Source organism: Oncorhynchus nerka, linkage group LG14, assembly GCF_034236695.1.
Source record: "Oncorhynchus nerka isolate Pitt River linkage group LG14, Oner_Uvic_2.0, whole genome shotgun sequence".
NCBI lineage: Eukaryota > Metazoa > Chordata > Actinopteri > Salmoniformes > Salmonidae > Oncorhynchus > Oncorhynchus nerka.
In genome coordinates this window covers 83,376,063-83,398,944 of record NC_088409.1, presented here as the reverse complement: position 1 = coordinate 83,398,944, position 22,882 = coordinate 83,376,063, and the positions used below count along the sequence as shown (strand labels likewise).

The 22,882-nt window shown below is 44.7% G+C and overlaps 1 protein-coding gene across 2 annotated transcripts; it reads right to left on the bottom strand.

Annotated features, from left to right (window-relative positions):
• Positions 1-228: 228 nt before the first annotated feature.
• LOC115141968 (EF-hand domain-containing protein D1-like) lies at positions 229-22,882 on the bottom strand. 2 transcript variants are annotated; one of them, XM_029681405.2, is made up of 4 exons: positions 22,407-22,826; positions 9,203-9,350; positions 2,800-2,934; positions 229-1,121 (listed from the first exon to the last, which is right to left on the bottom strand). In XM_029681405.2, exons 1-4 carry the CDS (start codon positions 22,712-22,714, stop codon positions 990-992), a joined length of 723 nt encoding a protein of 240 aa, XP_029537265.1. In that variant the 5' UTR covers positions 22,715-22,826; the 3' UTR covers positions 229-989. The 2 variants fall into 2 exon arrangements, with proteins under 2 accessions (XP_029537265.1, XP_064856569.1); XM_065000497.1 differs by lacking the exons at positions 229-1,121; positions 2,800-2,934 and adding an exon at positions 2,941-3,543 and having other exon boundaries at positions 22,407-22,882.

Genomic DNA, 22,882 nt, shown 5'->3' with positions numbered 1-22,882 from the left:
TGGAGTATTGTGTGTAGATAGATTAAATTCTAAAAAGTTTAATCAATTTTAGAATAAAGCTGTAATGTAACAAAATGTGGGAAAAGTCCAGGGGTCTGAATACTTTCCAAATGCATCAAGTCAGCCTCCTGTCTTTTCTCACCAGTACTGTACCACAGCTGTTTGAAACTGACCAGACCAGCAAATCAGATCACTAGAATACACACATTATTGAGAAAGCAGACAGAATGTGATTACCATTGTTTTATTTATGGAAAAATACAATTCATCCATTTCCTTTTATTTCGGGACACAAGACAACATAATGCTAGTGTTACATGATGGTATGTTTCTAGAAATTAAACAAACATGGATTACAGGTCAATATTCAATATAACAGCACCACCTATAATATGCCAATAGTAAACACGTATATTCAGTGATTTTTAAAGGTTTCAACAGGAAAAAAAGGTGGCTAGCGACTTTTTTTGGACACAGGTATTTTAACATTCCTTTGCCTTCTACACATAAATTGGTCAATACATTGATCCACATAACCTTTTCTGTAATGTACATCAAACAATATAATTATTGATGGGAAATAGAAAAATCTATTTTCTTAAAATAGGTATGACCTCACTGTTTTAAACTAAGTGAGAATATTGTGTATAATAGCTAATACAATCATGTTAATCAGAACAATAATAACAATAAATCACAACAGTCATATCATAACAATAACCTTAATATCAAACTTTCATTATTCAATCAAATATTATTATGTGTGTATTCAGGGAAGCTATGGAACTACTTTAAAACATCCCTTAATGTGCAAGTGAGTGTGAGTATGAGCATGGTCATGCATGTTTTAGTTTGTGTTTGTGTGTGTTTCAGTGTGTGTTTCAGTGTGCACGTGTGTGTGTTTCAGTGTGTGTGTGTTTCAGTGTGTGTGTGTTTCAGTGTGTGCGTGTTTCAGTGTGTGCGTGTTTCAGTGTGTGTGCACTGTATTATTAGCAGAAGGCAGATTGCAGCTCTTTGAAGGCAGCCCGTCTCTGTTTCCTATCAAGCGCCTGCCTCTTCATTTCCTCCTGCTCCTCTCGGATCTCAGCCTCAAACTTACTGCCCACCTTTAGAGCTTGCACCTGCACCATACAACACAATATTAGATCTACAGTACAGCCAGGGATTATACAGTGCATTCGGAAAGTATTCAGAACCCTTGACTTCTTCCACATTTTGTTACACTACTGCCTTATTCTAAAATTGACCAAATTAATTGTTTTCCTCATCCATCTACAATCAATACCCCATAATGACAAAGTGTAAACAGGTTTTTCGAAATGTAAATGTATTAAAAAAATGTATAAAAATGTCTAAAATAAAAGCCCAGAGACAGAACTGTGTCGAGGCACAGATCTGGGGAAGGGTACCAAAACATTTATGTGGCATTGAGGATCCCCAAGAACATTATTAAATGGAAGAATGTTTGGAACCACCAAGACTTCCTAGAGCTGGCCACCCGGCCAAACTGAGCATTCGGGGGAGAAGGGCCTTGGTCAGGGAGGTGACCAAGAACCTGATGGTCACTCTGACAGAGAGAGGTTCAACGTTCCTCTGTGGAGATGGAAGAACCTTCCAGAAGGACAACCTTCTCTGCAGCACTCACCAATCAGGCCTTTATAGTAGAGTGGCCAGATGGAAGACACTCCTCAGTAAAAGAAACATGGCAACCCGCTTGGAGTCTTTCTTTCAGGCCATGAGAAACAAGATTCTCTGGTCCAATGAAATCAAGATTGAAGTCTTTGGCCTGAATGCCAAGCGTTCCCTCTGGAGGAAACCTGGCACCATCCGTACTGTGAAGCACGGTGGTGACAGCATCATGTTGTGGGGATGTTTTTCAGTGGCAGGGACTGGGAGACTAGTCAGGATCGAGGGAAAGATGAACAGCGCAAAGTACAGAGGTTCACCTTCCAACAGGACAACGACCCTAAGCACACAGCCAAGACAACGCAGGAGTGGCTTCGGGACAAGTCTCTGAATGTCCTTGAGTGGCACAGCCAGAGCCCGGACTTGAACCTGATCAAACATCTCTGGAGTGACCTGAAAATATCTATGTATTGAGGCTCCCCATCCAACCTGACAGAGCTTGAGAGGATCTGCAGAGATGAATGGAAGAAACTCTCCAAATACAGGTGCGCCAAACTTGCAGCGTCATTTGCAAAGATTTTGAAAAACCTGTTTTTGATTTGTCATTATGAGCTATTGTGTGTGGATTGATGAGGGGGAAAAAACTATTTAATCTATTTTAGAATAAGGCTGAAAGGTAACAAAATGTGGAAAACCTCAAGGGGTTTGAATACTTTCAGAATGCACTGTATAACACCACTCTGAATTCCATCACTACTGAATCTGTACCTGAAACATTAGATCATTTCAATCTACACTGCAGACTCAAAAACAGCACAGAACACACACACAGTCACTGTATTTCTCTTTCTGTCCACTAGAGGTAGATGTGGCCTAAGACATGCTCGTGTACAATCCTGTTACGATGGGAGAGACGAGGAATGAATCAGGCCAGCTAATGCACGTCAGGTCTTAAAATAGCTGAGCTCTTGTGGCCCACCTACTGTGACCTGCATTTCCTCAAGTATTCACAACTATACATCTGGGAAACTTAACACACGTCACACACCCTGCCCTTGTCCAATCACCCTGGTTCATCATGGGCATTGATTCTATAATGTTGACACAGCCAACCCTTTTCTCACACATACATACACAGACACACTCTCTCCTCTTCCTCCAACCCACTCCTACCTTAGCCTCGAAGAAGTCCCGTGCCCCCATGACTCCCTCTGTGGAGACGTCTATCTCAGACAGTCTGGCCAGAGCCACCAGACCGCTCTCCTCCTGCAGCTCGCCTGCCGCTGCTCGCCTGAAGATCAGCAGGAACTGGAGGAGAGAAGGAAACATCAGGGTGGGGAGAGAGGGAAACATCAGGGTGGGGGAGAGAGGGAAACATCAGGGTGGAGGAAAGAGAGAAACATCAGGGTGGGGAGAGAGGGAAACATCCGGGTGGGGGAGAGAGGAAAACATCAGGGTGGGGAGAGAGGAAAACATCAGGGTGGGGAGAGAGGGGAACATCAGGGTGGGGAGAGAGGGAAACATCAGGGTGGGGAGAGAGGGAAACATCAGGGTGGAGGAAAGAGAGAAACATCAGGGTGGGGAGAGAGGAAACATCAGGGTGGGGAGAGAGGAAAACATCAGGGTGGGGGAGAGAGGAAAACATCAGGGTGGGGGAAAGAGAGAAACATCAGGGTGGGGAGAGAGGAAAACATCAGGGTGGGGAGAGAGGAAAACATCAGGGTGGGGAGAGAGGGAAACATCAGGGTGGGGGAGAGAGGGAAACATCAGGGTGGGGGAGAGAGGAAAACATCAGGGTGGGGGAGAGAGGAAAACATCAGGGTGGGGAGAGAGGGAAACATCAGGGTGGGGAGAGAGGGAAACATCAGGGTGGGGAGAGAGGGAAACATCAGGGTGGGGAGAGAGGGAAACATCAGGCTGGAGGAAAGAGAGAAACATCAGGGTGGGGAGAGAGGGAAACATCAGGGTGGAGGAAAGAGAGAAACATCAGGGTGGGGAGAGAGGGAAACATCAGGGTGGAGGAAAGAGAGAAACATCAGGGTGGGGAGAGAGGGAAACATCAGGGTGGAGGAAAGAGAGAAACATCAGGGTGGGGAGAGAGGGAAACATCAGGGTGGAGGAAAGAGAGAAACATCAGGGTGGGGGAGAGAGGCTCAAACAGAACTATACATACATTTGAAGTCGAAAGTTTACATACACTTAGGTTGATGTAATTTAAAAACTTGTTTTTCAACTCCTCCACACATTTCTTGATAACAAACTATAGTTTTGGCAAGTTGGTTAGAAAATTTTGGCAAGTCGGCATGACAAGTAATTTTTGCAGCGATTGTTTACAGACAGATTATTTCACTTATAATTCACTATATCACAATTCCAGTGGGTCAGAAGTTAACATACACTAAGATGACTGTGCCTTTAAACAGCTTGGAAAATTCCAGAAAATTATGTCATGGCTTTAGAGCTTCTGATAGGCTAATTGACATCATTTGAGTCAATTGGAGGTGTACGTGTGGATGTATTTCAAGGCCTATCTTCAAACTCAGTGCCTCTTTGCTTGACATCATGGGAAAATCAAAAGATATCAGGCAAGACCTCTGAAAAATTTTTGTAGACCTCCACAAGTCTCTTCCTCCTTGGGAGCAATTTCCAAACGCCTGAAGGTACCACGTTCATCTGTACAAACAATAGTACGCAAGTATAAACACCATGGGACCACGCAGCCATCATACCACTCAGGAAGGAGACGCGTTCTGTCTCCTAGAGATGAACGTACTTTGGTACGAAAAGTGCAAATCAATCCCAAAACAACAGCAAAGAACCTTGTGAAGATGCTGGAGGAAATAGGTACAAACGTATCTATATCCACAGTAAAACAAGTTCTATATTGACATAACCTGAAAGGACGCTCAGCAAGGAAGAAGCAAATGCTCCAAAACCGCCATAAAAAAGCCCGACTACGGTTTGCAACTGCACATGGGGACAAAGATTGTACTTTTTGGAAAAACGTCCTCTGGTCTGATCAAACTGAAATAAACCTGTTTGCCTATAATGACCATCATTATGTTTGGAGGAAATAGGGGGGAGTCTTGCAAGCCGAAGAAGACCATCCCAACCGTGAAGCACGGGGTGGCAGCATCATGTTGTGAGAGGGTGCTTTGCTGCAGGAGGGACTGGTGCACTTCACAAAATAGATTAAATTCAGAAGAAAGAAAATTATGTGGATATATTGAAGCAACATCTCACGACATCAGTCAGGAAGTTAAAGCTTGGTCGCAAGTGGTTCTTCCAAATGGACAATGACCCCAAGCATACTTCCAAATTTGTGGCAAAATGGCTTAAGGACAACAAAGTCAAGGTATTAGAGTGGCCATCACAAAGCCCTGACCTCAATCCTAGAGAAAATTTGTGAGCAGAACTAAAAAAGTGTGTGTGAACAAGAAGGCCTACAAACCTGACTCAGTTACACCAGCTCTGTCGGGAGGCCTACAAACCTGACTCAGTTACACCAGCTCTGTCAGGAGGAATGGGCCATAATTCACCCAACTTATTGTGGGAAGCTTGTGGAAGGCTACCTGAAATATTTGGCCCAAGTTAAACAATTAACAACTTAAAGGCAATGCTACCAAATACTAATTGAGTGTATGTAAACTTCTGACCCACTGGGAATGTGATGAAAGAAATAAAATATGAAATAATTCTCTCTACTAGTATTCTGATATTTCACATTCTTAAAATAAAGTGGTGATCCTAACTGACCTAAGACAGGGACTTTTTAGCATCATATAGAAGTGATAACTGGTCCTTGTAATATCATAACATCATATAGATGTTATAACTGTTCATGTCTGTGGGTTTAGTGTCAAAACTGTCCTCCTATGAGATGTGTTTTCTGTGTGTGACCTTGATGTAGCGACCTGATATCAATCAATCAAATGGATTTTATAAAGCCCTTTTTACATCAGCAGTTGTCAAAGCGCTATACTGACACCCAGCCTAAAACCACAAAGCAATTCAGATGTAGAAGCATGGTCGCTAGGAAAAACTCCCTAGAAAGGCAGGTACCTAGGAAGACACCTAGAAAGGAACCAGGCTCAGAAGGTTGATAGAATCCCCCATCTAGCCTGACCACTAGTGGTCCTAGGGACTGTGCTGTGTAATGGGATATGTCTGTGTGAAACTCAGCTACTCCAATCAGGAGAATGAGAGGCAGAGAGAAGCAAGGATTGGGCTTTAGTCAATGCCTCAGAGCTCAAACCAAACAGTCTTTGTATCTCTGTTCAGCTGCCCCTATCACCTGTTAAACCCTGTGAGTATGTGAGAGAGAGGGGAGAGAGAGGGGTAGGAAAGATATGCAGAGTGGGGGAGACAGAGAGAATGGGGGTAGGAAAGATACGGAGAGAATGGGGGTAGGAAAGATACGGGGGGGGGTAGGAAAGTTACGGAGAGAGGGGGTAGGAAAGATAAAGAGGGAGGGGGTAGGCAATAGAAGTAGAGAGGGGGAGGGGAGTAAGAAGGGTGAGAGAGGGGGTAGGAGGGGGTAGGAAATAGAAGGAGAGAGAGGGAGGGGAGTTGGAGGTAGAAGGGGCCCCCCTCTCATGACCTAAGTCATGCAGAAGTGCTACTTGTCGTAATCAGTTTCTCTCTCAATTCAATGCAATTCAAACGGCTTTATTCGCATAGGAAACATGTTTACATTGCCAAAGCAAGTGAAATAGACAAGAAATACAAGGGAAATAAACAATACAAAATGTACAGTAAACATCACACCCAAAAGTTTTAAAATAATAGGCAAATTATATAACAATGTGAAAATACTTGAAGTATGAAAGAGAAAATAAACATAAATATGGGTTGTATTTACAATGGTGTTTATGCTCCACTAGTTACCCTTTTCTTGTGGCAACAGGGCACAAATATGACTGCAGTGATGGCACACTGTAGATATGGGAGTTTATTCTAGTTGAAGTGTACCTATGATGAAAATTACAGGCCTCTCATCTTTTTAAGTGGGAGAACTTGCACAATTGGTGGCTGACTAAATACTTTTTTGCCCCACTGTATGTGTCGCTGGTATGGTCATACATTTGGCAGGAGGTTAGGAAGTTCAGCTCATTTTGTGGGCAGTGGGCACATAGCCCGTCTTCTCTTGAGAGCTGCCAATGGCGGCCTCTCTCGATAGCAAGGCCATGCTCACAGAGTCTGTACATAGTCAATCTTTCCTTAATTTGGGGTCAGTTACAGTGGTCAGGTATTCTGCCACTGTGTACTCTGTTTAGGGTCAAATAACAATCCAGTTTGCTCTGTTTTTTTTTGTATTATTCTTTCTAATGTGTCAAGTACTATAATTATCTTTTTGTTTAATTGCGTTGCTGTCCGGGGGCTCTGTGGAATCTGTTTGTAAGTAGTCTCCAAACCAGCTGGCAGAGGGGACTCTTCTCCAGGTTCTCTCTGTATCGACCCCCCCCCCCCTCCTCCTCCTCCCCGTACACTCGCAGAGTGATAATGAGACATACCCTTTTACAGACTGTCCTGAAGGGAGTACACTAGTTACCCTATTCAAGCTCTGTCAAATTGGTTGTTGATCATTGTTAGACAGCATTTTCAGGTCTTGCCATAGATTTTCTAGCATATTTAAGTCAAAACTGTATCTCGGCCACTCAGGAACATTCACTGTCTTCTTGGTAAGCAACTCCAGTGTAGATTTGGCCTTATGTTTTAGGTTATTGTCCACTGAAAGGTGAATTCACGTCACAGTATCTGGTGGAAACCAGACTGAACCAGGTTTTCCTCTAGGATTTTGCCTGGTCTTAGCTCCATTCCATTTATTTTTTATCCTGAAAAATTCCTCAGTCCTTTACGATATCAAGCATACCCATAACATGATGCAGCCACCACTATGCTTGAAAATATGGAGAGTGGTACTCAGTCATGTGTTGTATTGGATTGCTTTGTCACATTTTTTTCAGTATTACTTTAGTTTTATTTATTTTATGTTTTTTAACCTTTATTTAACCAGGAAGGGCTCATTGAGATTTAAAATCTCTTTTTCAAGAGCGTCCTGGCCAAGATAGGCAGCAAGTCATTACAAAAATTACAGACATGAAAAACTACAAGTAACCTAGTAAAAAAACATTGAATTCACAAGAGTATAACAAAATCAAAAACAGCAAATTAAAGGTCAGGGAATCAGCCTCAAAATCCTTCATCTGTGATTTAAAAACACCAATCGAGACAAGTTCTTCCAGTTTAAAAGTATTTTGTAAGGCGTTCCAAGACGATGGAGCAGAGTACATAAAAGCCCTTTTACCAAATTCAGTTCAGACATTTGGAACAGTTAGGAGGATAAAGTCCAGCGAACGAAGAGAGTACCCACCACATTTCTGAACAATAAAAATGCCCAAATAAAAAGGTAGTAAAAATGGCTTTGTAGATACCAGTGACTGAGCCTACGAGTGACTAGAGAAGGCCAGCCAACACTGGTATACAAAGTGCAGTGGTGCTTAAGGGTTTTGCAGTTTAAAATACATCTCAAAGTGCCATGGTAAAGAGTGTCAATTGATCTCAAACACTGAGCGGAAGCATTCATATATGAAATATCCCCATAGTCTAGTAAAGGCATAAATGTAGCTGATACAAGCCTACTTCTGGCTTCAAAAGAAAAACAGGCCTTATTCCTAAAATAAAATCCCAATTTCAGCTTCAATTTTTTTGTAAGTTGTTGAGTATGCAATTTAAAAGAGAGGCCGTCATCAATTAAAATGACAAGAAATGTATATGAGGTACTCAGTTTTCTCCTATCACAGCCATTAAACTCTGCAACTATTTTAAAGTCACCATTGGCCTCATGGTGAAATCCCTGAGCGGTTTCCTTCCTCTCCGGCAACTGAGTTAGGAAGGACGCCTGTATCTCTGCAGTGACTGGGTGTATTGATACACCATCCAAAATGTAATTAAAAACTTCACAATGCTCAAAGGGATATCCAATGTCTGCTTTTTAAATTTTTTACCCATCTACATACCAATAGGTGCCGTTCTTTGCGAGACATTGGAAAACCTCCCTGGTCTTTGTGGTTGAATCTGTGTATGAAATTCACTGTTCGACTGAGGAACCTTACAGATAATTGTATGTGTTGGCTACATCAATGAGGTAGTCAATTAAAAATCTTGTTAAACATTATTATTGTACACAGAGTGAGTCCATGCAACTTATTATGTCACTTGTTAAGCACAATTTTACTCCTGAACTTATTTAGGCTTGCCATAATAAAGGGGTTGAATACTTATAGACTCAATACATTTCAGATGTAAATGTTTTATTAATTTGTAAACATTTCACAAAGATAATTCCACTTGGACACTATGGGGTATTTTGTGCAGATCAGTGACAAAACACAATTCAGGCTGTAACAACAAAATGTGGAAAAACTCAAGGAGAGTGAATACCTTCTGAAGGTTCTCTATGCGTTACTGCAGTTAAAAAATACACACTGTAATTAACAGGCCTTGTAAGGCATTGACTCACTCAGGCACACACACAAGGACATTGACATGGAAGTAGACAGCACACTACACACACCTCTCTGTAGCTCAGCTTGCTGTCGAAGTCCTCATCCACCTCCCTGATCATGTTCTTGAGGCCCAGGTGGGTCTGAGGAGCTCCCAGCTTCTCCATCATCAGCTTCAGCTCCATCAGGTCTATGAATCCGTCCTTACCACTGTCAAACCTACAGAGAGAGGAGGGTAGATCAATGAACTTACATTATAACATCACAACTTTATGAAGCCCTCCTTCCCACTGTCAAACGGTCAGAGAGTTGTGTCTACATACAGCCAGGGAGAAAGGAAGGTACACAGACATTACACTAACTCACATTAAATTACCAGGAGAGGAAACATGTTAAGTCTGTCATAAAGGACAAAAGTGGTGGCCACAGATAGTTATATAGCCAACAACTAGAGGTGTTTCTCATGGTCAGGTCAAATGCTCAAAAAAACCTCATGGATCTAGTAAGATATGTGCCAAACCTTTTCTAAGTTCAGCCTAGACTGGTTGACAGTCCCAATGTGGTGAAAGGCATCTATACCCTGAGTCTGACCAGACGGCCACATCTAGACATAGAGATACAGGCACTAAGCCTGCCAATGACATTAAAACACACAGAGGAGAGACAAACATGTTATGATGTCGGGAATAGTGATGCAAGTGGTTGACACTAACCAAACAGCTACCTTTGCTTGACTGACACACACAAACACCAACTTTCCCTGATCAATCACAGTTAAACACAACCCACTCATTTGTCATCAGAAAAACAACAGATGAATCAAGGGTGTTGGGAGGCCTAGATAAACAGATCAAGGGAATAATTGAAAAACAGAGAGAGATGACTGAGTGAGATGGAGATAGAGCAGAAGTGTGTGTGTGTGTATGTGTGTGTGTGGGGGGCTGCAAGGAGTCTGTCTATCTGACACAATACGTATTTATAGATCCTTTCACACAGCTGTTCGACAGGCACTGGATCTGGTTGTGAGTGAGGGAACACACACACACTCTCTCTCTCACACAAACACTCACTCAAACGCACACACAAACACACATGTGCTCCTATCTGCCGACGCCTGAATGGTAGGAGTGTAATCTGGTCAGACCAGAGACCAAAAAGAGAGAGAGGTCATTTTTTCAGGCTAACTCTTCAAAGGTCCATAGGAACTAAACACCCCTCCCTTAAAAACAACCTGATTTAGGACTATTAACATCCTAACAATCAGCCTTTGTGCTCAGTAGCACAAAGGACCACTGATTTGAACCCCACCCAACACTGTAACCCACCCAATACTGTAACCCACCCAACACTGTTACCCACCCAACACTGTTACCCACCCAACACTGTTACCCAACCAATACTGTAACCTAAACAATACTGTTACCCACCCAACACTGTTACCCACCCAACACTGTTACCCACCCAATACTGTAACCCACACAACACTGTTACCCACCCAATACTGTAACCCACCCAACACTGTTACCCACCCAATACTGTAACCCACCCAACACTGTAACCCGCGCCCAACACTGTTACCCAACCAATACTGTAACCTAAACAATACTGTTACCCACCCAACACTGTTACCCAACCAATACTGTAACCTAAAAACACTGTAACCCACCCAACACTGTAACCCACCCAACACTGTAACCCACCCAACACTGTAACCTAAACAATACTGTAACCCACCCAACACTGTAACCCACCCAATACTGTAACCTAAACAATACTGTTACCCACCCAATACTGTAACCCACCCAACACTGTAACCCACCCAACACTGTAACCCACCCAACACTGTTACCCACCCAATACTGTAACCCACCCAACACTGTTACCCACCCAATACTGTAACCCACCCAACACTGTAACCCACCCAACACTGTAACCCACCCAACACTGTAACCCACCCAACCAATACTGTTACCCAACCAATACTGTAACCTAAACAACACTGTTACCCAACCAACACTGTTACCCACCCAACACTGTTACCCACCCAACACTGTAACCCACCCAACACTGTTACCCACCCAACACTGTAACCCACCCAACACTGTAACCCACCCAATACTGTAACCCACCCAACACTGTTACCCACCCAACACTGTTACCCACCCAATAGTGTAACCTACCCAACACTGTTACCCACCCAATACTGTAACCCACCCAACACTGTTACCCACCCAACACTGTAACCCACCCAAACACTGTTACCCAACCAATACTGTACCCAACACTGTTACCCAACCAATACTGTAACCTAAAAACACTGTAACCCACCCAACACTGTAACCCACAACCCAACACTGTTACCCACCCAATACTCCTAAAAATACTGTAACCCACCCAACACTGTACCCACCCAACACTGTACCCAACCAATACTGTAACCTAAACAATACCCCAACAATACTGTAACCCAATACCCCAACACTGTTGTAACCTAAACAATACTGTAACCCAACACTGTTACCCACCAATACTGTAACCTAAACAATACTGTTACCCACCCACCTGTTACCCAACCAATACAACCTAAAAACACTGTAACCCACCCAACACTGTAACCCACCCAACACTGTAACCCACCCAACACTGTAACCCAATACCCAATACTGTAACCCACCCAATACACTAAACAATACTGTTACCCACCCAATACTGTAACCCGCAACACTGTAACCCACCCAACAATGTTACTGTAACCCACCCAACACTGTTAACCCAATACTGTAACCCAAACACTGTAACCCACCCAACACTGTAACCCACCCAACACTGTTACCCACCAATACTGTAACCTAAACAACACTGTTACCCAACCAACACTGTTACCCAACACTGTAACCCACCCAACACTGTTACCCACCAACCCCACCCAATACTGTAACCCACCCAACACTGTTACCCACCCAACACTGTTACCCACCCAATACCCAACCAATGTAACCTACCCAACACTGTTACCCACCCAATACTGTAACCCACCCAACACTGTTACCCACCCAACACTGTAACCCGCGCCAAACACTGTTACCCAACCAATACTGTTACCCACCCAACACTGTTACCCAACCAATACTGTAACCTAAAAACACTGTAACCCACCCAACACTGTAACCCACCCAACACTGTAACCCACCCAATACTGTAACCTAAACAATACTGTAACCCACCCAACACTGTAACCCACCCAACACTGTAACCCACCCAATACTGTAACCTAAACAATACTGTTACCCAACCAATACTGTAACCTAAACAATACTGTAACCCACCCAACACTGTAACCCACCCAATACTGTAACCTAAACAATACTGTAACCCACCCAACACTGTAACCCACCCAACACTGTAACCCACCCAACACTGTTACCCACCCAATACTGTAACCCACCCAACACTGTTACCCACCCAACACTGTAACCCACCCAACACTGTAACCCACCCAACACTGTTACCCAACCAACACTGTTACCCACCCAACACTGTAACCCACCCAACACTGTAACCCACCCAATACTGTAACCCACCCAACACTGTTATCCACCCAACACTGTAACCCACCCAACACTGTTACCCACCCAACACTGTAACCCACCCAACACTGTAACCCACCCAACACTGTTACCCAACCAATACTGTAACCTAAACAATACTGTTACCCACCCAACACTGTTACCCACCCAACACTGTTACCCAACCAACACTGTAACCTAAAAACACTGTAACCCACCCAACACTGTTACCCACCCAACACTGTTACCCACCCAACACTGTAACCCACCCAACACTGTTACCCACCCAACACTGTAACCCACCCAACACTGTGACCCACCCAACACTGTTACCACACACACACACACACACACACACACACACACACACACACACACACACACACACACACACACACACACACACACACACACACACACACACACACACAGACAGAACCATCTGTGTTCTAGGACAGTTGGTTTTGTTTGGTCCTCCACAGCTGACCAGTATGACAACTGTTCACAGCAACTGATGACCACAGAGCAGCTTAGCAACTGTCACCTGTACATACAGGACCCACTCCACAGCTTAGTGACAGGTCCTAGTCCAGCTCCTCAGCGGGGCAAGTCAGTGTCTCACAACAACAACATGTTATGCTGAAAGAACAGAAAAGCTGCCTAGTCAGAGGCAGTACTATGATCATTAAAATACTACTCTGGGCTGCTATTACCGGCCCAGCTTTCTACCACAATCTACCGACCAAGAGTCTGACGAAGGCTTTGACGTAACTTAGATAAGACTGAAAGGCTGTCTGGCTATCAAAAAACTCAAAAGTGAAATGTGGCAAGAAAACAACAGTGTTATGGAATGTCTTCCTTTGTAAGGGAGTGGTGCCACAGCTACGGTCCATGGTCAGGACTTATTGTCCCACAGCTAACTTCCTGCAGTAATTATAGATACCAAGGCTTTTGGCATGGACATTGTATTTTTGGATCTTTCTCTCTCCCTCTCCCCCTCTTTCCCTCTCCCTCTCCCCCTCTTTCCCTCTCCCTCTCACCCCCTCTTTCCCTCTCCCTCTCACCCCCTCTTTCCCTCTCCCTCTCACCAGCTCTCTCCCAGTCTCTCTCCTCGTCTCTCTCCCCGTCTCGGAGTGTATTCAGGTCACTCCTGCTGCTATAGGGCATTCTAGTGTCAGAGTGAAGATGGAGCAGGTAAGAGCCGGCTGATAGAGCTACATCCTCATCTCTAATGCAGCCTGTTTTAAACAAGCGTCAGGCTAGTGCATGTGTCTGTGCATTTTCACCCCAGACACAGAGATACTTGTGGACTCTGAGGGAGAAAACAGAGAAATTTGTGAATAAGCCATCCCTCAGAAATCACAGTGACTAACGCATTACCATCAGAGGCTGCTTTTCGATCAGTGACTCGATCAAAAGTCAGAATTCTGACTCCACTGTTAGAAAAAAAGGGTTCCAGAAGGATTCATCTGTTGTCCCCATAGGATAAGCATTTGTGGTTCCGGGTAGAACTATTTTGAGTTCCATGTAAAACCCTCTGTGTAAAGGGTTCTATATAGAACTCAAAAGTATTCTACCTGGAACCAAAAAGGGTTATCTTATGGGGGACAGCCGAAGAACCCTTTTAGGTTCTAGATAGCACATTTTTTTTAGGAGTGATGAGTATGAGTTATGCAGAGTTAATAGGCAGGGAAGGGTTAAGGCCCCTGGAATGCAGAGAAAGTGGGTGAGTGTCACGAGAAAGGGAAAGAGGGAAAGAGAGTCACGAACTTCCGGCGCCGACAGAGATGGCCGCCTCGCTTCGCGTTCCTAGGAAACTATGCAGTTTTTTGTTTTTTTTACGTGTTATTTCTTACATTGGTCACCCCAGGTCATCTTAGGTTTCATTACATACAGTCGAGAAGAACTACTGAACATAAGAGCAGCGTCAACTCACCATCAGTACGACCAAGAATATGACTTTCGCGAAGCGGATCCTGTGTTCTGCCTTTCACCCAGGACAACGGAATGGATCCCAGCCGGCGACCCCAAAAAACGACTTCGAAAAAGGGGAAAACGAAGCGGTCTTCTGGTCAGACTCCGGAGACGGGCACATCGTGCACCACTCCCTAGCATTCTCCTCGCCAATGTCCAGTCTCTTGACAACAAGGTTGATGAAATCCGAGCAAGGGTAGCATTCAGAGGACATCAGAGACTGTAACGTTCTTTGCTTCACGGAAACATGGCTCACTGGAGAGACGCTATCGGAGACGGTGCAGCCAGCTGGTTTCTCCACGCATCGCGCCGACAGAAACAAACATCTTTCTGGTAAGAAGAGGGGCGGGGGCGTATGCTTTATGGTTAACGTGACGTGGTGTGGCCACAAAAACATACAGGAACTCAAGTCCTTCTGTTCACCTGATTTAGAATTCCTCACAATCAAATGTAGACCGCATTATCTACCAAGGGAATTCTCTTCGATTATAATCACAGCCGTATATATTCCCCCCAAAGCAGACACATCGATGGCTCTGAACAAACTTTATTTGACTCTTTGCAAATTGGAATCCATATATCCGGAGGCTGCATTCATTGTAGCTGGGGATTTTAACAAGGCTAATCTGAAAACAAGACTCCCTAAATTTTATCAGCATATTGATTGCGCAACCAGGGCTGGAAAAACCTTGGATCATTGCTATTCCAACTTCCGCGACGCATACAAGGCCCTGCCCCGCCCTCCTTTCGGAAAAGCTGACCACGACTCCATTTTGTTGATCCCTGCCTACAGACAGAAACTAAAACAAGAAGCTCCCACGCTGAGGTCTGTTCAACGCTGGTCCGACCAATCTGATTCCACACTCCAAGACTGCTTCCATCACGTGGACTGGGATATGTTCCGTATTGCGTCAGACGACAACATTGACGAATACGCTGATTCGGTGTGCGAGTTCATTAGAACGTGCGTTGAAGATGTCGTTCCCATAGCAACGATTAAAACATTCCCAAACCAGAAACCGTGGATTGATGGCAGCATTCGCGTGAAACTGAAAGCGAGAACAACTGCTTTTAATCAGGGCAAGGTGACTGGAAACATGACTGAATACAAACAGGGTAACTATTCCCTCCGCAAGGCAATCAAACAAGATAAGCGTCAGTATAGAGACAAAGTAGAATCTCAATTCAACAGCTCAGACACAAGAGGTATGTGGCAGGGTCTACAGTCAATCACGGATTACAAAAAGAAAACCAGCACCGTCACGGACCAGGATGTCTTGCAGACTAATTAACTTTTTTGCCCGCTTTGAGGACAATACAGTGCCACTGACACTGCCCGCAACTAAAACATGCGGACTCTCCTTCACTGCAGCCGACGTGAGGAAAACATTTAAACGTGTCAACCCTCGCAAGGCTGCAGGCCTAGACAGCATCCCCAGCCGCGCCCTCAGAGCATGCGCAGACCAGCTGGCTGGTGTGTTTACGGACATATTCAATCAATCCCTATCCCAGTCTGTTGTTCCCACCTGCTTCAAGAGGGCCACCATTGTTCCTGTTCCCAAGAAAGCTAAGGTAACTGAGCTAAACGACTACCGCCCCGTAGCACTCACTTCCGTCATCATGAAGTGCTTTGAGAGACTAGTCAAGGACCATATCACCTCCACCCTACCTGACACCCTAGACCCACTCCAATTTGCTTACCGCCCAAATAGGTCCACAGACGATGCAATCTCAACCACACTGCACACTGCCCTAACCCATCTGGACAAGAGGAATACCTATGTGAGAATGCTGTTCATCGACTACAGCTCGGCATTTAACACCATAGTGCCCTCCAAGCTCGTCATCAAGCTTGAGACCCTGGGTCTCGACCCCGCCCTGTGCAACTGGGTACTGGACTTCCTGACGGGCCGCCTCCAGGTGGTGAGGGTAGGCAACAACATCTCCACCCCGCTGATCCTCAACACTGGGGCCCCACAAGGGTGCGTTCTGAGCCCTCTCCTGTACTCCCTGTTCACCCATGACTGCGTGGCCACGCACGCCTCCAACTCAATCATCAAGTTTGCAGACGACACAACAGTGGTAGGCTTGATTACCAACAACGATGAGACGGCCTACAGGGAGGAGGTGAGGGCCCTCGGAGTGTGGTGTCAGGAAAATAACCTCACACTCAACGTCAACAAAACTAAGGAGATGATTGTGGACTTCAGGAAACAGCAGAGGGAACACCCCCTATCCACATCGATGGAACAGTAGTGGAGAGGGTAGTAAGTTTTAAGTTCCTCGGCGTACACATCACAGACAAACTGAATTGGTCCACCCACACAGACAGCATCGTGAAGAAGGCGCAGCAGCGCCTCTTCAACCTCAGGAGGCTGAAGAAATTCGGCTTGTCACCAAAAGCACTCACAAACTTCTACAGATGCACAATCGAGAGCATCCTGTCGGGCTGTATCACCGCCTGGTACGGCAACTGCTCCACCCACAACCGTAAGGCTCTCCAGTGGGTAGTGAGGTCTGCACAACGCATCACCGGGGGCAAACTACCTACCCTCCAGGACACCTACACCACCCGATGTCACAGGAAGGCCATAAAGATCATCAAGGACAACAACCACCCGAGCCACTGCCTGTTCACCCCGCTATCATCCAGAAGGCGAGGTCAGTACAGGTGCATCAAAGCTGGGACCGAGAGACTGAAAAACAGCTTCTTTCTCAAGGCCATCAGACTGTTAAACAGCCACCACTAACATTGAGTGGCTGCTGCCAACACACTGACTCAACTCCAGCCACTTTAATAATGGGAATTGATGGGAAATGATGTAAAATATATCACTAGCCACTTTAAACAATGCTACCTAATATAATGTTTACATACCCTACATTATTCATCTCATATGTATACGTATATACTGTACTCTATATCATCTACTGCATCTTTATGTAATACATGTATCACTAGCCACTTTAACTATGCCACTTTGTTTACATACTCATCTCATGTGTATATACTGCACTCAATACCATCTACTGTATCTTGCCTATGCCGCTCTGTACCATCACTCATTCATATATCTTTATGTACATATTCTTTATCCCCTTACACTTGTGTCTATAAGGTAGTAGTTTTGGAATTGTTAGCTAGATTACTTGTTGGTTATTACTGCATTGTCTGAACTAGAAGCACAAGCATTTCGCTACACTCGCACTAACATCTACTAACCATGTGTATGTGACAAATACAATTTGATTTGATTTGATTTGAGTGAGTGGCATAGGTGCAGCATCAGGGAAGAGAGAGAGTGTGAGGAGGGCAGGTACAGCATCAGGGAAGAGAGAGAGTGTGAGGAGAGAGAGAGTGTGAGGAGGGTAGACCAAAAGATGATGGGGTGAGGCAGAGTATAAAGGGGTGAGAGAAGAGGCATAATTTAGGATGGAATGGCCCGGCCCTGCCATCAATCTAGCCTACCCCCGCTTAGAACATTCCAAAGTACCCCCTCCCTGGCCCTCATCCCAACTAGGCTCTGCCACCAGGACTGCATTCAAGCAAACTTTAGGACACAGATAGACTGGCCATTGTCAGCATCAGTGTGCCCCCGCTGACCCATATCTAGGTTACCCACCAGTGGCTAGGTCAGAAGGTCAAGTACCCTGCATGTAAAGCTAAGGACAGCAGGGGGAGATGAAAGACGGATTGGGTAGATAAAGGAAGCAGTGTCCACTCAGAAAATAATGAGTCAGGCAAAGACAGCACATCTGACCTCTCCACTTCAGCCAATGAAAAGCCTACAGAGAGACGATAGGATATCCTAAGGAAATGGAGGTTTGCAGCACTTCAACTCATTGTGGTCTAATTAATCATCAAGGTCTGAGCTTTGCACTGAAACCAAACTCTAAAGCACGACAGTCTATACTTATGACAATTACGACACGGGTGGGTAATGCAGCCACACGTGTCTATCATGGGTGGGTAATGCAGCCACACGTGTCTATCACGGGTGGGCAATGCTGCAACACATGTCTATCCTGGGTGGGTAATGCTGAAACATGTGTTTATCATGGGTGGGTAATGCTACAACACATGTCTATCCTGGGTGGGTAATGCTGCAACACGTGTCTATCACGGGTGGGTAATGCTGCAACACATGTCTATCCTGGGTGGGTAATGCTGCAACATGTCTATCACAGGTGGGTAATGCTGCAACACATGTCTATCCTGGGTGGGTAATGCTGCAACACATTTCTATCCTGGGTGGGTAATGTTGCAACACGTGTTTATCATGGGTGGGTAATGCTGCAACACATGTCAATCACGGACATATGTCTAGGAAGTGCCCCAGTGTTGGCTATAGGAGAGATGGATAAAACCTGCCCCAGGCAGAACAGCTTGAGAGTCAGAGAGAGGAAGTAGAGAGGGGGGCAAAAGCGATGGAGATAGAGGACACATTCAACCAACACCCAACAGAATAGAGAATCTGGGGCAGTGTGTGTGGGTGAGAGAGAGAGAGGCATGATTACAAAATGTTTCTTCATGAGTGCATCTAAGTGCATGTTTGTCACTGCGAGGCATGTTCAAGTAAATTCCCTCAATCAACCCAACGTCCTCCTAAAGAAATAGGTTGATACCAAGCCCCCTTCCTCTGTGAACCATATCCCCCTCTACTTACTGAGTCTTCCATTCCAACTGTGCTGAGAGCTAAATTAGGCCAAACTCAAATGCAAAACTCAAGTTGAAATAAATAGACCTGGAAAAACTGCAGTGATACTGCATCAATCCACCAATCAATATCCATCTCTACACTGTTTTCACACGCACCTGTAGCTACAAAGCCACAGATGAACTGGAACAAAAGTATTAAATGTCCTCAAGTTCAATGTCTCCCCTATAGCTCTGAAGTAGCCTCCCCTATAGCTCTGAAGTAGCCTCCCCTATAGCTCTGAAGTAGCCTCCCCTATAGCTCTGAAGTAGCCTCCCCTATAGCTCTGAAGTAGTCTCCCCTATAGCTCTGAAATAGCCTCCCCTATAGCTCTGAAGTAGCCTCCCCTATAGCTCTGAAGTAGCCTCCCCTATAGCTCTGAAGTAGCCTCCCCTATAGCTCTAAAGTAGCCTCCCCTATAGCTCTGAAGTAGCCTCCCCTATAGCTCTGAAGTAGCCTCCCCTATAGCTCTGAAGTAGCCTCCCCTATAGCTCTGAAGTAGCCTCCCCTATAGCTCTGAAGTAGCCTCCCTTATAGCTCTGAAGTAGCCTCCCCTATAGCTCTGAAGTAGTTTCCCCTATAGCTCTGCAGTAGCCTCCCCTATAGCTCTGAAGTAGCCTCCCCTATAGCTCTGAAGTAAACTCCCCTATAGCTCTGAAGTAAACTCCCCTATAGCTCTGAAGTAGCCTCCCCAATAGCTCTGAAGTAGCCTCCCCTATAGCTCTGAAGTAGCCTCCCTATAGCTCTGAAGTAGCCTCCCTATAGCTCTGAAGTAGTCTCCCCTATAGCTCTGAAGTAGCCTCCCTATAGCTCTGAAGTAGCCTCCCCTATAGCTCTGAAGTAGCCTCCCTATAGCTCTGAAGTAGCCTCCCCTATAGCTCTGAAGTAGCCTCCCCTATAGCTCTGAAGTAGCCTCCCCTATAGCTCTGAAGTAGCCTCCCCTATAGCTCTGAAGTAGTCTCCCCTATAGCTCTGAAGTAGCCTCCCCTATAGCTCTGAAGTAGCCTCCCCTATAGCTCTGAAGTAGCCTCCCCTATAGCTCTAAAGTAGCCTCCCTCTAAAGTAGCTCCCCTATAGCTAAAGTAGCCTCCCCTATAGCTCTGAAGTAGTCTCCCCTATAGCTCTGAAGTAGCCTCCCCTATAGCTCTGAAGTAGCCTCCCCTATAGCTCTAAAGTAGCCTCCCCTATAGCTCTGAAGTAGCCTCCCCTATAGCTCTGAAGTAGCCTCCCCTATAGCTCTGAAATAGTTTCCCCTATAGCTCTGAAATAGTTTCCCCTATAGCTCTGAGCAAATACAGTACATGGACACTACTAGTCTCACAAGCAAAGGCTGTCCAGTCTCAATCTCCCCTTTCTCTCCCTCACCAGAGAAACACTGTATACAGTAAAATCTACTCTCGTCAGCTCCCCCCCCCCCCCCCACACACACACACACACACACACACAAAGATACCATTATCGCACAGGAGAGGGGGTGTCACTGGGGACCCAGTGTTTGAGAAGAGTGGCCCTTGTCCCTCCAGTGAAAAAAGACTGTTGCACAATGACTGTACAGTTCCATTGGCCCAGGAGAAAACATTATTTTGGCCTGGTACAGAGGATGTGAGTAAAGCCCAGTATAGCCCCATATCCCCCCACTGGGTCCACAAATATCCTAAAGGATTGGTGCTGCAGAGAATGGAGTGACAAAGCAGGCTCTAGACACACACACACACACACACACACACACACACACACACAGCAGGTTATTACAGTACATAGTCTATGAGCGGATTAAATGAGAGGTAGAGAAAAAAGGGGGGATTCGCCCTATACAATAATAACACTAGGTTAACAACCTAGAGATGAATTATTGTCATGTAAGCAACATAGGGCTATATATTATTCATATCTATTCATGGCAGAAATGAAAAGTGTTGAAGGCTAGATGAAGACCATTCAGTCTGAAGTTCCACAACAATTTCACTCCACAAGCAGTAGACAGAGGTCACTCAGCAATCTCAGTTCACCTTGTCAATTCTGTGTTCAGTAAGTTGTCTCTGACATCAATCCCTCAAGCTCACTCAATACCTTGCCTGGATGTGACTAGCCTGCAACATGCATAGTGGAGTCCAGGGAACAAAGTAACACTTTTCGGGCTTTTTCTTATTATGAAAAGGCTATTCATGTTAGATTCATAATATTTTATACAAACAACATAGATAGATTAACTACATTTCTAAGACATACAAGTTTTACAATTCAGCCGAAAGTAAAACATTACAATTGACACCGTATCCAGGATGAAACATAACAGGCTGCAAAGTTAAATGTAACACCGTCTTCAATGGTAAAAAATGATGGGCAATTCAAAAAGGATGATTTGAAACTGATATTTTGAAGAAAATACACAAAAAATGTAAAATAAATATTTCCATTTGATCTTTTAGGCAGGTCACATTGACCAAAAAGGAGTAGCCAAAATGAATATATTTATAAAGATCTTTTTAGCATTCGAAGAATTAGACTTTTTTAAATTCTAATGTATTATCTTAATTGTACTGCTAAACTTGATATAAAGAAGTGACATTTTATATAATTATGTGAATGTGTATAAATATTATGTACGATTTTAAGTACTGTGTTACATAAAAACACCCTCCACAAAATACAATAACAATTATTGGCATCAACTATACCAATCAAAAGACCCCATCTTACTGATACAAGTATACATGTATAAATACATGGAGAATGGTTCCACAGGTCTATTACCAACAAAAGAGAGGCAGCAAGTATATTTAAAAAGACAATACATCATTGATTGATTTGAACTAAACGCATTAGGCATATATACACACTAAGCACTAACATCTTTCTAAATAGTCTCTAATTTCAGTTATTAAACTGTTTCAGTACAACTGATCCGCTGTTACTTTGTTCCCTGGTCTCCCCTGCAGACAAAACTAAGGACACCTCTTTATCAAGTCAAGTCACAACATAGGCTATAACCATTGCCACAAGAATGACATTCAAATAAAAACAAATGATTAGCCTACCGTTTGAAAATGTTCTCCATCTCTTTGATCTGTTTGCGGGAGAATTCTTTGAATTCCGTGTAGGGGTTGAATACCTTGGCTTGCTTGGGCGCCGCGTTCCCATCGTTGATGTCCAGTCTCCGGTTGAGTTTCGCCGTGAGTTCCGATGTGGCATCATTGACAATGACCACCACCGCTTTTTCCTGCGGCTCAGGGACAGAGTCGCTCGGTTTCACCGGGGTCTCCTCTGGTGCACACCGGATGAATTGGGGAGCCTGCTCTGCGGCCATCCTGGGCTGCAGTTTCCTCGCTAATTCGTCCGATGCCATGGTGCGTAGGATACTTTCGGACTTGATGCGATGGGAGCGTGTGCCTAGCACTCAGGGTGGTCAGCTGTGTCTGTCAGCTCGTGACTCAGAGCTCCTCTCACCCTGGACAGTTTCGAGGAGGCGGAACACAATCGAACATCAGCATAAAAACATAAATTGAGCTATATT